General features: G+C 51.0%; 1 protein-coding gene across 7 annotated transcripts in view; it reads left to right on the top strand.

The window, feature by feature from the left end:
* Positions 1-16,202, top strand: part of PAK4 (p21 (RAC1) activated kinase 4) — a 78,080-nt gene extending 61,878 nt beyond the window's left edge. For all 7 annotated transcript variants that reach the window (XM_053397660.1, XM_053397655.1, XM_053397654.1 and 4 more), the window contains 6 exons: positions 1,188-1,685; positions 3,325-3,458; positions 5,699-5,825; positions 8,770-8,895; positions 9,323-9,457; positions 12,001-16,202. In XM_053397660.1, coding sequence (XP_053253635.1) covers positions 1,188-1,685; positions 3,325-3,458; positions 5,699-5,825; positions 8,770-8,895; positions 9,323-9,457; positions 12,001-12,156 — 1,176 coding nt within the window. In that variant the 3' untranslated portion in view covers positions 12,157-16,202. The remainder of the gene's footprint in view (positions 1-1,187; positions 1,686-3,324; positions 3,459-5,698; positions 5,826-8,769; positions 8,896-9,322; positions 9,458-12,000) is intronic.
* Positions 16,203-16,956: the final 754 nt, after the last annotated feature.

The following is a 16,956-nucleotide window of genomic DNA, read 5'->3' as shown; positions in this document are numbered from 1 at the left end:
TGCTAATCTAGCAGGGGGTCCTGCCACTTTCCTGTTGTGTGCGTATGTGTGTGTTTGTGTTCTGGGCATAACTCTGCCACCGGCAACAGGAGAGATGAGCTACAGAGGACAGATGCAGCTCCTGCTGCTTTCTGGGGCCTCCCCTACCCCGCATTTGCAGGCTTCATCTCTGCCATCTCCAGTTAAAAGAGAACCTGGTTCGTGGGCTTTCCAGAGGGCATCTCTTTTGACACTGTGGGGAGGAAAATGCAGCGCTAGGTGTAACTCTAGTCTGATCAAGCAGGCTGCTTTTACTTACTTACGGCATAGGTTAAAAGGGCTGGGGGAACACCTCTGTGTGTCTGGGTCTCTTGAGGCGTTACTGAATTGCAGGGGGCTGGACTAGATGACTCTATGGGTCCCTTCCAACCCTACAATTCTATGATTCTGCTGTTGGGCAGAGAAGACGGCCCTGGGCTGAACGGATCAGCAGTCTCTTACTCCGTATTAGTCCGCAAGAGCTACCCACAAATCTTTCTCCATCAGTGCTCTTCAGCTGTCGGGTGCCCAGGTTTTGTTGGACTACAAAACCTATCACCCCCCCCCCCCCAGTTTAGCTAATGGTCAGGGATGATGGGAGTTGTAGTCCGGCAACATCTGGGGATCCAAGGTTAGAGGGCACTGCTCATCCATGAAAAGGGAACATGCAGAATGACTGACACACACACACACACACACACACACACACCACACACAGACACAGATTTCACCTAGGGAATCAGATAACGTAATTTCTGGAGCAGGTGGGGGTTTCAGAACACATGACCTGCTTGTGGGCAAGATCCATACTTCACATATTATCGGAACCAGTGGTGGTGAATCTCAAGTCCTAAGGCACCAACATCACCGTATTGGTTTCTGACACCAACATCACCGTATTGGTTTCTGGCACACAGTGCTCTGGTTGAAGGTCCCTTGGCAACTGGGCAGCTGGAGTGTGACCTTCTCTGCCCCTTCCCTTTGTAGTGAGTAGTCTGAGGGGATCGTTGACCCTTCCATACTTGCCTGAAAGTAGACACTGCTGGGGTTTGGACTAGATGACCCTCCTGGTCTCTTCCAAGTTTACAGTTCTATGATTCTTTGATCTTTTCTGTCCTTTCCAGTTGCTGATGTAACCATTTCACCCCACCCACCCCTGCTTCTTTTAGGCAGAGCACAGGCCCGGGAAACCCCAAGAAACAGCCTCCAACGGCCCCATAAGTGGAAACAGCAGCTCCTCCAGGCCCCCACCATCAGGCCCAACGAGATCCCGGAACCCAGAGCTGCCCCACCCAGGACTCTCCCAGCACGCCTCGGACCCCCACTTGACGCACGTCCCGCCGCCCACCCACCAGCCGCCGTACTCTCAACAGCCCCCTCCCCAGCACCCGCCCCCGCAGCCCCCGGGCCCCCCTCCCCCGGCCCCGCAGCAGCCCCGCTCCCCGCAGCGCGAGCCCCAGCGGGTCTCCCACGAACAGTTCCGGGCCGCCTTGCAGATGGTGGTGGACCCGGGCGACCCCAGGACCTACCTGGACAACTTCATCAAGATCGGGGAGGGGTCCACCGGCATCGTCTGCATCGCCACCATCAAGAGCTCCGGGAAGCTGGTGGCCGTCAAGAAGATGGACCTGCGCAAGCAGCAGCGGCGGGAGCTGCTCTTCAACGAGGTGAGGGGCCGGGAGGTGGGGTGGAGAAAGGCCCCCGCTCCGTAGCCTCGCTTCCTGTTCTTCTTCCTCTGTGTGTGTGTTGAGAATGGTGTTCCCCTTCCCCAAAGGGTATAGTGTGGGGTGTCCTGGCAGCAGAGGCGGCTAGTATAAAAAGGGTAAAGGGACCCCTGACCATTAGGTCCAGTCATGGCCGACTCTGGGGTTGTGGCGCTCATCTCGCTTTACTGGCCGAGGGAGCCGGCGTACAGCTTCCGGGTCATGTGGCCAGCAGGACTAAGCTGCTTCTGGCGAACCAGAGCAGCGCACAGAAACGCCGTTTACCTTCCTGCCAGAGCGGTACCTATTTATCTACTTGGACTTTGGCGTACTTTCAAACTGCTAGGTTGGCAGGAGCAGGGACTGAGCAACGGGAGTTCACCCCGTTGCGGGGATTCAAACCGCCGACCTTCTGATCGGCGAGTTCTAGGCTCTGTGGTTTAACCCACAGCGCCACCGAAAGCCCTTAACACAGCCTTTCTCAAACTTGGGTCTCCGGCTGTTGTTGCACTGCAGCTCCCATCGTCCCTAGCTAGCAGGACCAGCTGTCGGGGATGATGGGAGTTGTAGTCCAGCAACAGCCGGGCACCCAGGTCTTAACAGCTTGGGACCAGTTCACCTGCGAGATTGCCTCAGCCCCTTCGACTGCTCTGCGGAACTGGCACTCTTCCAGGCGCCATGCAGTGCTTTTTTTCCTTTTAAAAAAATGTTTAGGGGGTACTCTCATTTTCCTACTGATATTGAAATACTGCCCCTCAATGAAGCCATACTTAGATTCACAAAATGTTTAGGGGTATGCATACCCCTGCGTCCACCCAGAAAAAAAAGCACTGGTGCCATGTAACACCCGTTCCATATTTTGACATGGCAGCACTTACACTTTGGAACTCCCTGCCTCTTGAGATCAGACAGTCGCCTTCACTGTACTTTTTTGGGCACTTATTAAAAACATTTTTGCTTCGACAAGCCTGCCCAGACGTTTCGAAAGTTGATGTGAGTGTTAATCTGTTCTTAAAGGTAAAGGTACCCCTGACCATTAGGTCCAGTCGTGGACGACTCCGGGGTTGTGCGCTCATCTCGCTCTATAGGCCGAGGGAGCTGGCGTTTGTCTTCAGACAGCTTCTGGGTCATGTGGCCAGCATGACTAAGCCGCTTCTGGCGAACCAGAGCAGCGCACGGAAACGTCGTTTACCTTCCCGCTGGAGCGGTACCTATTTATCTACTTGCACTTTGATGTGCTTTTGAACTGCTAGGTTGGCAGGAGCTGGGACTGAACAACGGGAGCTCACCCCGTCGCAGGGATTCGATCCGCTGACCTTCTGATCAGCAAGTCCTAGGTTTTGTGGTCTAGACCACAGCACCACCCGCGTCCCTAAATCTGTTCTTAGTTTTCTGTTATTTTGACTTGTTGCTTTAGGCGCAGGAGGGGAGAGTTGCTCTTGTGCTCAGATCCTACTTGTGGGTTTCTCTTTGGGGCACCTGGTTGGCCACTGCGAAAACTGGATGCTGGGTTAGATGGCCTCATCCAGCAGGCACTTTTTGGGTCCTTATCCAGCGGCTCTTCCTCCCTCCCAGCTGCCACTGTCTATTTCTCCCCTTTCAGGTTGTGATCATGAGAGACTATCAGCACGAGAATGTGGTGGAGATGTACAACAGCTACCTGGTGGGCGATGAGCTATGGGTCGTCATGGAGTTCCTGGAAGGAGGCGCTTTGACGGACATTGTCACACACACGAGGTATGGGGAGCCCCTTCTCTCACGGGGCTCTGCTGCTGTTTAACCCATTTTCCTTACAGGGTTTTCTTGAGTCCACCTGGACAGTAGGGCTGGGAGATATATATATATATATATATCGTCCCATATATATAGATATATAGATATAGATATATATCATCCCAAACTGGTTTGAACCGATATCATGATACCAGTTTCATAATTTTTCACCTGCCAGTGTATCGTGCAAATCACTGTGTGTGTGTGTGTGTGTGTGTGTGCGCGCGCGCGCGCGCGCGCTATGTAAAAATCACGTGGGGAAAACCAAGAAGCCAGTCAATGTTTCTCTCGATTCCTGCAACCCCTGTTAACTCCGCCAGCTCAGCTCTCCCCTGCCTCTTGCAGGGCGCAGCGAATCACAAGACCAGGCGCTGGCAAAAATCACAATGTGGGGAAAACCGTGAAGCCAGCCATTGTCTCTACATAGCGCCATCCTTATTTCAGACATGGTGATATATCGGTATATCGCAATGTTTAGCTGGTTATATATCACAATTTTGAAAACCAGATATTGCCCAGCCCTGCTGGACAGAGAGCCTTGTTCTCCCAACAGCGGCTGGCCGGGCGTACACTGACTTTTGTGACCAGCTAAAAGAAGCCAGGAGTGTGCATGTGTTGATGTAAAGGCCTTTAGGGAAAAGAAGCGTTTCCGAAGCTTTGCAGCGTGGGCAGGGAGCGAAGTGTTTGTTTTAAGTGCTCCACAATGGCCTGACCTTGCTCTTTCTTCACTTGAAGTCCCATGTGGCTGAGTTGGAACTGGGACGCAGTTGAAAGCCCCTTTTCTACTCCAGCTTGGAGCAGAGCTTCAGAAGATGGTTCTCTCTCCGACCTCGGGGCTGGCTCCTGCCGGATGTCCAGAACTTGTGGACACGCAGTGGAGCTGAATAGTGGAAGATTCAGGACACATTAAAGGAAGTCCTCATTCACCCAGCCCCTAGTTAAACTGTGGAACTCACTCCCACATCTTTCTCATAGAAGAGTTTGGGTTTGATATCCCGCTTTATCACTACCCGAAGGAGTCTCAAAGCAGCTAACATTCTCCTTTCCTTTCCTCCCCCACAACAAACACTCTGTGAGGTGAGTGGGGCTGAGAGACTTCAGAGAAGTGTGACTGGCCCAAGCTCACCCAGCAGCTGCATGTGGAGGAGCGAAGAATTGAACCCGGTTCACCAGATTACGAGTCTACCACTCTTAACCACTACACCACACTGGCTCTCTCTCCTAGTTAACTGTGTATAGAATTTCAGCCTGCACAGAATGACTGTTAAAATACATAACTTTCCCCCCTAAGGATTATGTTTTTAAAGGAAAAATTATCTCGGTATGAAATGTCAAAAGGTATAATTGAAGCAGATTATCGAAAAGAGCAGCTATGCAGAGAGCAGCGTGTAGATTCAGATGTTGGCCAATTTTTGCCCAAAGATGAACCTTAGGAAAACAAAGGTAGAAACCAGATGAGTGGATATTTGAGGAAGTGCAACTTTAAAAGAGGATAAGACAGATTCATGGAGGAGGTGGATCTTGATGGCTGCTAGCCAGGATGGCTGTGTTCTGTCTCCACAGTCAGAGGCAGCAGTGCATCCGAACCCCAGTTGCTGGAAACCTCATGGGGGGAGAGGGCTGTGGTTGGTCGAATCCTGCCTACAGGTTTCTCAGAGAAAGGGATGTCTTGGAGAGACAGGAAGACGAACCAAAGTTTTTATTCCACATCACCAACTCCTCTTTAAAAGGAAAGCAATGGGAGGTTTTTCGCACTCTCTCCAAATGCCAGAACTTAGGTTTGGGACAGGCCACAGAGAGTCCCTCACACAGCACAGAATAGATTCATGGAATATTCTGCCACGGAGTGTGATGAGGGCCACGGAATTCTGCCACAGAATGTGACGAGGGCTGCTGGCTTAGGTGACTTTAAAAGGCAGCTTCATAAATCTGTGAAGGAGCAGGAGAGAGAGGCCTGTCACTGGCTATTTGCCATCTTAGCTAAATGGGACCCACTCTTATGTCCAGGAGGCGCCTGACTCAGGATTTTTGCCGCTTGGGGAAACAAGAATGGGCGAAAGGTTGTCGCCTCGATGCCCTGATTGTGGGCTTCCCAGAAGGGGATCCAGTTGACCTCTAGAAGCTGTGGGCAAGGTAGACCCACCGAGGTCTGAACCAGCGAGGCTGCTCTTTTAATGGGTGCTGTGTTCCTACTCCCTTTCCAGGATGAACGAGGAGCAGATTGCGGCCGTCTGTCTGTCTGTCCTCAAGGCGCTCTCCGTCCTCCATGCGCAGGGTGTCATCCACCGAGATATCAAGAGTGACTCCATTCTGCTCACACATGATGGCCGGGTAAGTTGCACATGGTCCCAGGTGCTGATTTTAAGCTTGTGGAAAAAGAAGGAGGAGGAGGTGCCAACTAAACATCAGGCAGAACTTTCTGACAAAATTAAAAAATTCCTTCCAGTAGCACCTTAGAGACCAACTAAGTTTGTTATTGGTATGAGCTTTCCTGTGCATGCACACTTCTTCAGATACAGTGGTACCTCGCAAGACGAAAAGAATCCGTTCCGCGATTCTCTTCGTCTAGCGGTTTTTTCGTCTTACGAAGCAAGCCCATTGACAGCTTAGCGGATTAGCGCTACAGCGGTCTAGCGGCTTTTCGCAATCAGCTGTTAAGCGGCTTATCAGCGGAACAGCTGATAAGCGGCTTAGCGGCTTAGGAAAAGGGGGGGAAAGCGAAAAAAACCCGCGGGGACTCGCAAGATTTTTTCGTCTTGCAAAGCAACCCCATAGGGAAATTCGTTTTGCGAAGCGCCTCCAAAACGGAAAACCCTTTCATCTAGCGGGTTTTCCGTCTTGCGAGGCGTTCGTCTTGCGGGGCACCACTGTACACTGAAACAGAAGTCACCAGACCCTTATATATAGTGAGAGAGTGGTAATACTCAGAAAGGTGGTGGGAATGGGTGATTGGCTGATAGGTGTGGGGGGTAGAAACAAAGGAGTAATAATAATAATAATAATAATAATAATAATAATAATAATAATAATAATAATAATTTATTATTTATACCCCGCACATCTGCCTGGGCTTCCCCAGCCACTCTGGGCGGCTTCCAAAAAAAATATTAAAAATATTAAAATACTGTAATACATCAAACAGTATTTTAATATTTTTTTGGAAGCTGCCCCCAAAAATATTAAAATACTGTAATACATCAAACGGCTCTAAGACTTTGGCCACCTCATGAGAAGAGAAGACTCCCTGGAAAAGACCCTGATGTTGGGAAAGATGGAGGACACAAGGAGAAGGGGACACCAGAGGACGAGATGGCTGGACAGTGTTCTCGAAGCTACCAGCATGAGTTTGACCAAACTGGGGGAGGCAGTGGAAGACAGGAGTAGTGCCTGGCGTGCTCTGGTCCAGGGGGTCACGAAGAGGCGGACACGACTAAACAACAACAACAATACTTCAAACATTGACAGCTTCCCTAAACAGAGTAAAACAGGTGTAGACAACCTAAGGGCCGCTGGCCGGATGTGGCCCAATCGCCTTCTCAATCCAGCCTGCGGACAGTCCAGGAATCAGCATGTTTTTACATTACATTGAATGAGTTGAATGTGTCCTTTTATTTAAAATGCATCTCTGGGTTATTTGTGGGGCATAGGAATTCGTTCATTATTTTTTTCAAAATATAGTCCGGCCCACCACAAGGTCTGAGGGCCACAGCTGAAAAATGTTGCTGGCCCCTGGAGTAAAATAATGTCCCTGCCCCTGTTCACCTCTTGCTGAAATTGCCTGGTCCTGCAGTGCCACCTGGAGGCGACTCTTCAGTGGTGTCAGGCGGCCCCAAGACTTCTGAGGAGAACATAAAAACATAGTCATAGAGTCGGAGGGGACCCCAAGGGTCATCTAGCCCAACCTCAATGCAATGCAGGAATCTCAACTAAATCATACGCAACAAATGGCCATCCAACCTCTGCTTAAAAATCTCCAACGAAAGAGAGTTCACCACTTTCTGAGGGAGTCCGTTCCACTGTCGGCCAGCTCTCACCGTCAAAAAGTTCTTCCTAATGTTTAGTTGAAACCCTAATAATAATAATAATAATAATAATAATAATTTATTTATACCCCACCCATCTGGCTGAGTTTCCCCAGCCACTCTGGGCAGCTCCCAATCAAGTGTTAAAAACAATACAGCATTAAATATTAAAAACCTCCCTAAACAGGGCTGCCCTCAGATGTCTTTTAAAGATAAGATGGCTACTTATTTCCTTGACATCTGATGGGAGGGCGTTCCACAGGGCGGGCGCCACCACCAAGAAGGCCCTCTGTCTGGTTCCCTGTAACCTCACTTCTCGCCATATTCAGACTTATGAGAAGGCAGATTTTTTATAGCACCCTCTGGAATCTCAATTGCTTCCTCTGTCTTCTCTCCCCTGGAAGTCCCAATAATGGTTTGAAATTTCTGCCAATATTTTTTTAGAACCTAGTGGGGTTCTAAGAGGCAAGGGGTCAGCATGGGGGCGCTGAAAATGTAAATGACTATCAGACTTTGAAAAGCTGGTATCCTAGGATCAACCAAGCACATCCATTTCGTTGACTTAATTAAACAAAATAGAGTTAATTGGGTTTTGAATAAATGCTCAATTGCTGTTTCGATTTTTGCTGTGTTACTATCTTCCTTAGTGGGTCGTGCAAACTGCTCTTCTGAATAATGCTTTTTATAGGGTAAGGGAGGGGGAACCTGGGTTGAGTTTATGGCTGGGGAAACACAGCCAGACGGGCGGGGTATAAACAATAAAAAAATCATTATTATAACCAAGGTGGGGGCTGTGGACCCAAAAAGTTTGGGAACGACTGGCCTGGGGGTGGGGCATGTTAGGCCCTTGAACTGAGGTTTGGACTAAGTATGGAATTGAGCCTCACGTTAGTGGGGTGGGGGAATCGCTCAATGGCAGAATGCAAACTTTGCACGCGGAATAAAAGTCCTTGGTTCACTCCTTGCCATCTCCAGCTTCAAAGGACACCTGGTAGCCAGGATGAGCTGCTTGCCGCTTGTCAAAATAGAGAGAACTGGGCTAGGCTGACCAGAGGGGTGATGCATCGCGATAAGGCAAAGCCCTATATTTGTGGGAGTTTGTCCGCCTCTCGTCACGTCTTTTAAAAAAAAGGAATATTGCTCTGCACTGCGAAGGCTGGAAAGATGCTTCCCACCGCAGACCTCGTGAGCAAACTCTCCCTGAGCCTGCTCCAGCCACTGACCTGCTTCCTTCGCTTGGCTCTCCCTTCCAGGTCAAACTCTCTGACTTTGGGTTCTGTGCGCAAGTGAACAAGGAGGTTCCGCGGCGCAAGTCCCTGGTTGGCACCCCTTACTGGATGGCTCCAGAGCTCATCTCCCGGTTGCCCTATGGGCCGGAGGTAAGAGGGCTTCAACTTCCTAAACCTCCGGCTTTGCCTAAACACAAATGTTTTCAGCAGATGCCGAAAGAATGCAGTGAAGGCGCTTGCCTGATATCAAGAGGCAGGGAGTTCCAGAGGGTATGTGCTGCCACGTTCCACTGATCAAAGCAGTCAAGTGGCCATTTACGTGGTTTTGATGAAGTTCTCATTTTCTCTAATCAGCAGATTTATTTATTTTTTTGCCTCCATCGTCCATCCTGAGCTTTCAGGAAGCTGTAAAATCCAAATAGAACGAAAAGCCTGCTGCCGGGCAGACTTGCTAGTCCAGTAGGGCCCCCATTTTGCAAACCAGTCACAAAACTGCTCAGGCTGGGGAGGGGGAGGCGGAGGCACCTTTTGCTCTTGTTCCCCTTTCTCAATCCCCCCCCCACTCCTTCTGTTTCAGGTGGACATCTGGTCCCTCGGCGTGATGGTGATAGAAATGGTGGATGGGGAGCCCCCTTATTTCAACGAGCCCCCTTTGAAGGCCATGAAGATGATCCGGGACAACCTGCCCCCCAAACTCAAAAACGTGCACAAGGTAAGAGACTCCTTTTCCTTCTCTCTTCCTTTTCCTCGCTTGACTTCCCCACCTTGGAAGGATCAGGTTCAGGACCGAAATTTGTTGTCGGGCCTCTTAAGGATGAGGATCGCAGGGTCTGGGTCAGGTCATACTATGAGAGGCAGTCCTGAGCCATTTGGGTTAGAAAGCCAGTGTGGTGATGATGATGGTGATAATAATAATAATTTTATTTGTACCCCACCCTCCCCGGCCGGAGCTGGGCTCAGGGCAGCTAACATCATAAACTAACAGAGTATACAAAGAGCATAAGAACGTAAAAACAGGCAATCAGTTAAAATACATCTTAAATAATACATCTTAAATAAAATACATCTTAAAATTAGTTCAGAGCAAATTAAAATCTGGACAGATGGCTGTCCACGGGTAAAATTGAGAGTGGTTAATATTCTTCAGGGCCAACTGTTACCACTGGTCTTATAAAGGACCTGTGAGCGGGCTAGAAGGCTTGTTCTTATACAGAAAGAAAAGAATCAGACTGAACCCCAACCAAAGAACCGGCGGAACAGCTCCGTCTTGCAGGCCCTGCGGAAAGATGTCAAATCCCGCAGGGCCCTGGTCTCTTGTGAGAGAGCGTTCCACCAGGCCAGGGCCACAGCCGAAAAGGCCTTGGCTCTGGTCAAGGCCAGTCTAATCTCCCTGGGGCCTGGGATCTTCAGGGTGATATTATTTGCAGACCTTAAGGTCCTCCGTGGGGCATACCAGGACAGGCGGTCCCGTAGGTACGCGGGTCCTAGGCCGTATAGGGCTTTAAAGGTTAAAACCAGCACCTTAAACCTGATCCTGTACTCCACTGGGAGCCAGTGTAGCTGGTAAAGCACCGGATGAATATGATCCCATGGCAAGGACCCCGTGAGGAGTCTCACCGCAGCATTCTGCACCTGCTGGAGTTTCAGGGTCAGTCTCAAGGGCAACCCCACGTAGAGTTACAATAATCAAGCCTGGAGGTGACCGTTGCATGGATCACTGTCGCGAGGTCAGGGCGAGAGAGATAAGGAACCAACTGCTTAGCTCGGCAGAGATGAAAAAATGCCGCCTTTGTTGTAGCTGTAACCTGCGCCTCCATAGAAAGGGAGGCGTCAAAGATTACACCCAAACTCTTGACGAAGGTGCTGGCACTAATTGCACCCCACAAGGGATGGGAGTGGTTAGAGAGCTGGGCTAGGACCTGGGAGAGACCAGGGTTCAAATCCCCACTCGGCGAGGATGAAGCTCACTGGGTGACCTTCGGCCAGTCACTGCCTCGTTCAGCCTAACCTACCTCACAGGGTTGTTGTGGGGATTAAATAAGGACCTGAAGGAGCGTCTCCACCCCCATCGTTCTGCCTGGACACTGAGGTCCAGCTCCAAGGGCCTTCTGGCGGCTCCCTCACTGAGAGAAGCCAAGTTACAGGGAACCAGGCAGAGGGCCTTCTTGGTGGTGGCACCCGCCCTGTGGAACGCCCTCCCACCAGATGTCAAACAGATAAACAACTACCAGACTTTTAGAAGACATCTGAAGGCAGCCCTGTTTAGGGAAACTTTTAATGTTTAATAGTCAAAACAAAAAAATTTTTCCCTTCCAGTAGCACCTTAAAGACCAACTAAGTTAGTTCTTGGTATGAGCTTTCGTGTGCATGCACACTTCTTCAGATACACTGAAACAGAAGTTGCCAGATCCCTCTATATAGTGAGAAGGTGGGGAGGGGTATTACTCAGAAGGGTGGTGGGAATGGGTGATTGGCAGATAGCTGTGATGAGCCTGCCAATCACCCATTCCCACCACCCTTCTGAGTAATACCCCTCCCCACCTTCTCACTATATAGAGGGATCTGGCAACTTCTGTTTCAGTGTATCTGAAGAAGTGTGCATGCACACGAAAGCTCATACCAAGAACTAACTTAGTTGGTCTTTAAGGTGCTACTGGAAGGAAAAAAATTTTTTGTTTTGACTATGGCAGACCAACACGGCTACCTTTCTGTAAATGTTTAATAGGTTAATGTATTTTAGTGTTATGTTGGAAGCCACCCAGAGTGGCTAGGGAAACCCAACCAGATGGGTGGGGTATAAATGATAAATTATTATTATTATTATTATTATTTGGCTTGTATAGAGGCATCCCCCCCCAGCTTAACTTTACATGTGCATAGAAAATAAGCCATATTCTTAGAGGAAAAGCATGCCTCCATTGAAGCATATACAGTGGTACCTCGGGTTAAGTACTGAATTCGTTCCGGAGGTTCGTACTTAACCTGAAACTGTTCTTAACCTGAAGCAGCTAATGGGGCCCCCTGCTGCTGCTGTGCCACCGGAGCACGATTTCTGTTCTCAACCTGAAGCAAAGTTGTTAACCTGAAGCACTATTTCTGGGTTAGCGGAGTATGTAACCTGAAGCGCATGTAACCTGAAGCGTATGTAACCTGAGGTACCACTGCAATTCCGACTGCAGGCGCTCCCCCTTCCTGTTTCTGCCCTTCTGCCCCAAATGCGGCTCATGCCCCTCCTTTCCCCTCCTTTCTCCGCAGGTGTCTCCCTCCCTGAAGGGCTTCCTTGACCGCCTGCTGGTCAGGGACCCGGCCCAGCGAGCCACCGCCAACGAACTCTTGAAGCACCCCTTCCTGGGGAAAGCCGGCCCCCCTTCCTGCATCGTGCCCCTGATGAGGCAGAACCGGATGAGATGAAAGAGGCGGCAGAAACTGGACCATCTTACCAAAGAGCGAGAGAGAGAAGACACCTCCGTCGTCCCTGGCCAACCCCCCACCCCACCCCAACGGCAGCTGGAACCCCTCCAGGGACAACGGGCACCCCGTGGCATCTCCCTGCTGAAAGAGGGGGCTTCTCTTCCTTCCTCCGTGGCCAGGGAGACGTGTCACCTCCTCGTTCCACCCTCAGGCCAACCCTCCCTTGAGGGACTCCTCTACGTCCGCCACTGATGCTGAAGACACAAGTCCCACGAACAAGTCCCACATCCAGCGAGGAGGAAGACGCCCTCTCTGCGCCACTCTTCCGTACTACTGAGCTCAGAGCAGGGTTTAGAGCCCTGGAAGGGGGGGGGTTGCTTTTTTTAACAAAAGACTGTAACAATTCCCGATTGCTGTTTAGCCGTTCATATCACACAAGTCTGGGGCAGCGGCGATTTGGGTGGGTAGGGGAGAGCTCGAAACGCAACCCCTCTCCGGTCCGTGGTTTCCGAGACCCCTCTCTCGTTCTTCTTGGTAGCACGTCTTTCCTCCCAGATAGCCAGAGGACAGAGGTGGCGGGGGCCATTGGCAAGGAGTGTCCCAGAGAGGGGGGGCAGGGAAGCCCCTCTCCCCACAGTCCGGTCAGATTTCTGGGGACTTCAGCTGAGCCAAGGTTGCCTCTCCCCCTCCCTGAAGAATCCTCTCCCTGCCCCCCAAGAGCCAAACCTGCCTCGGATTTTCAAACTGGGGAGAAACACTGCGTCTCTTGGTATTGGAGAGGAAGGGAAGGAAGCGAGGTGGGTTTTCTCAGGGGCTCCCATCTCAGGCAAATGAGACTCTCAGCTCTGCAAAGCAGTCCTTTTTTTTAGAAAAGAAAAACCCTCCGTAATTTCCTCCGTGCTCTTAACTGCCAGTTAGAGAGTTTCAGGCCCTCTTCCCAAATCGAGATGGCCGCTTCCACCTACCCAGCCCAGTTCTCTCGTTTTTAAAATGGTCCCGATTCACAGGGGTTGTGTCCTTCCTGAGCTCCTTCCCCAACCCACGTCTCCCGCTGCTCAGGCAGGAACGGCAGTCGTCACGGGGGATCCAGACCCGGGAAGGCTGCTTTTAATCTCAAGCCTGCCTCTTCCTCCCTGGTCTCTGCGCCTCTTGTCGCCGCTTGGCCAGGATGGAGCTGCCCTGGCCCCTCTCCCCCCCCCGTCTTGTCTTCTCTTTCCCTTTTGCTCTTTCTCCCCGCCTGACGTTGCCGTGCTGAGCTTGCTTCCTGCCTTCGATAGTGGCAGCCGTTGCCCCTCCGCTTGCTCTTGCGCTTTGTACTCCCCACCCCAGGCAAAACTGCGATGAGCAAGTTTCTTCGGCCTGGAGGGCAGGCTGGATTTATGGAAGTCCCCCTTGTGGGCTTTGTTCTGATCTTGGTTTAGGGTGTGCCAAGAACAGGCCTTTTTTTTTTTTGTCCTGTCTCGTAGCGGGGAGGCTTCCTCTGGACTTCTCCTTTGTGGCTGGTGACGCACAGCTTGGAGGGTGACTTCGTCTGCCACTCGCAATGTCAGAAGTGTGACGTGGGGCTCCTGGGGTCGGGCAGCCGCGCGCCTCTTGGTGTTGCTCACCAGACCTGGAAACCTGCAAACCTTGAGCATAGCCTAGGAAGCAGTGTTAGGCAGGAAGAAAAGGGAGCAGGAAGAGCAGATGAGCTTCCCGGGCGTTTCTCTGTGAGACTGAACCCGTCCGTGGTTGCGATGCTCTGTCGCTTTGCTCCCCTCCGGCTGAACAAGGATACCAGCAACAGGGCCTCTCCTGTCATTGCCCCCCACCCCAGCTTAATGCTAGGCTGGGGGTCGAGTAGATAGGGAGATCACTGCTTCTACGTTCCTAGTCTTTAAAACAGAGGCCAGTATGAGCTTGCAAAGTGGCAATTCCCTAAGCTCTTGCAGTGTTGGCTTTTTTGGGGGGGTCTGCCTTGCCAGTTTTTAGGAAGCAGCAGCAAAGGCCATAGGCCGCCCCCTTGGCTCCCGACATGCCCCTGTGTGCCGTCTTGTGGCATGGGCAAGGCAGGAATGTCGGGCAGGACAGCAGCTTGAGAGATGAAGGCTGCCGGGTTTGCTAGCCCTGGGTTGGATCAGAAGCTCAGGTCCGTCCTTTCCTCTGGGTTGGAGAGGGCTTGAGCCCCCCGTGGCAGGAGAGTGGGGAAGGGTGTGGCATTTGCAGCGCTTTCTGGAAAGAAGGCTTGCTTGGGGGCCCAGGAGACACCGGGAGTCCCCTGGTGTGAGGGGAGGGGAGCAGGCAGAGGTCCCTCCCCTTTGTAAACTAGGCGCAGCTGCCTTGAGGAACAGAGCCGGCCTCCAGAGGTCTGCACCCCCCTCCTTGCCACACAAGGCACCCCCCTCCTTGCATGCTTGTACATACAGGATGGGCTTTTCTGCATGCAGAGTTACAGGGGAAGGGTTTTGCGGGGTTTTCTTCTTCAAGAGTTTGGGGGACTCTCTTGCTTCCTGGTTTTAGGTTCTTACGGGTATAGGTTATGCATCACATTTGCCCTGGAAACGCTTTTCGGGGGCGGGAAGGAAGCACCCCGCTTTCTGACGCCCCTCCTAGGGCTCAAAGGGCAAATATTTCTCACGTGCCCCTCCACGAAACCAGGATCCGCCTGTTGCTGCTTTTGCCGCTCTCCTGGCAAATTTGCTGTCAGTTGCAACCACTCTAAGGGGGAAAACCCAGGTGTTTGGTTTTTAAAATCCTGTGGGTTCCACTCCTCATCTCCACTGGCATTAGCCAGGTGCAAACTGGCATATTTTAGGAGGGATTTGCAGGTGAGAAAGAGCCAGCCTTGGTCCACGCAGGGTCCTGGACTGAGCCCCTTCCCACTGATGCTGTTGGCCTGCAATGCAGCTATTCCGCAGGACATCCGCTTGACCTGTTTGCTTCCTGCTTCTGGTGCTTTTCTTCTCAAAACTGGACAGTGTTTCATCTCTTCCAATCTCTAGAGGAACCCTTGCTTGCTACCCAGCTAACCTGGACCTCCCTTCCTAGCGCACCTGGCTTTTGCCTGCAGGCAAAGGCTTCACCCAGCGCTGCATTTGTGGATCCGCTCTGTTCTGCAACAAAGCCTAGGGGCTTTCCTGGAAGGCTTTCTCGGCTTTGAACCTCAGAACAGGCTGGTCTTCGAGGGCCTAGCAACCACTCAAGCTGCTTCCTGCAGCCAGGACCTGACTCCCCAGCCCTCGTGACTTGGCATCACCGCTCCAACCCGTTTCCAAGAAGCTGGGTTGTCCCACCTCCGGGAACAATTCTTTTTGTAACTCTATATACTGCAGCTTTAAATCTGAGCCACCCCACGGACCGTTCATCTCCTGGTAGCTTGCTGACAAATGGAAGGAGGTGACAGCCCTAGAATCTCTGGCTCCTGAGTGCTCACCTCCCCTCTTCTCACAGCCGTCTGCTGCCTCCGCTCTAGGAATTGCTTTCCCCCATGCACACAGGGGGAAAAGAAACTATTTTTTTATGGCACTAACACAGATGCACAAACACTACACTTTCCCTGCAGGGGGAAAGACTTCAAATCTCAACCTTTCAAGGTGGAGGGTGATAAACTCTCAGCCTTCCCAAATCCCACATAACACTATATCTTCCCCCCCAGTTTCCTGAGATGCAGGACTGGAATTTTAACCACAGGCCCTGGCAGAGAAGCCTCGCCCTGTCCCACAGAACTGGCCCCAGAGCCACTCCCTCGTTCCTCCCCCCCCCCCAATATCCTGCCTCCTTGTAGCTTGAAGATTTTTATATGACTGGAGGTTTAGGAATGGGGGTCTTGCTTCCCTCCCTGTGAGAATGACTACTGATTCATTTCTGTGGGTTTTTGTTACTTTTTTAAAAAGAGAAGTTATTTATATTGCATTTTTTTAAAAACACACAACAGTATTTTGCGTTGGGATGATTCCCCCCCCCAACCCCTTTGGATCTGTTGTTTCAGACAGACTGCTGTGACAAATTCCAGTAAGACGTTCTCGCCATGAGTTGTATTGTATAAAGAACCTGGATTCTTCATGTGATGAGATTTGGCTGTGGGTTTCTTTGGTTTGGTTGTTGTTTTCCCCCCTCCCTCCCCCCTTTTCAAATGTGGTGTTTGAATTTTGGGTGAAAAGTTTTAAATAGTCAAAATTCTAGTTTTACAATTACAGAGGTGTGCTCCTTCCTTTGTTTTTAACTCTCTCGGGTCTTTCTTGGGAGGGTCTGTCTTCTGGGTTGGCGAGGGTGCGCAGTAAGAGCGAAGCCGTCCGACGATTTGGATCACGAAACACACCTCTTCCTTACAGATGCAAGAGGACAGAATTGTACCAAGGGTCATCTAATTGCATTCATGCATTGCAAGAATCCCAGCTAAGGATCTTGGTACTGAGAACATTCTCTCGTCCCCTGATCGAAATGTTCGGGGGGTGGGTGGGAGGGGAGAGAACCTTATGAAGAAGAATGAAGGAAGCATTACAGAAAGGAAATGTTGCAATGGGTGACTTCAGCTACAGGCTGGCTGGCTATATATCTCCAGCCATTATAAAGTGGTAAAATTTGTAGATACCCTAATTAGAATCATAGAGTTGGAAGAGACCACAAGGGCCATCGAGTCCAACCCCCTGCCAAGCAGGAAATTGACTGTACCCGAGTACAAGGAGCTGACCAGAGGACCAGAGTGGCCCTGGAGTTGTGCGGCAACCATCTGCTGCAAGATGTTATTGAACTGCTTGGCAACAATGGCCATAGTTTTATTGAATTAAATGGCCAGTGGCCAAGAAGATCCAGTATAAGCAA

The sequence above is a fragment of the Podarcis raffonei genome, chromosome 8, assembly GCF_027172205.1.
Source record: "Podarcis raffonei isolate rPodRaf1 chromosome 8, rPodRaf1.pri, whole genome shotgun sequence".
NCBI lineage: Eukaryota > Metazoa > Chordata > Lepidosauria > Squamata > Lacertidae > Podarcis > Podarcis raffonei.
This window is presented reverse-complemented; position numbering and strand designations above follow the sequence as displayed.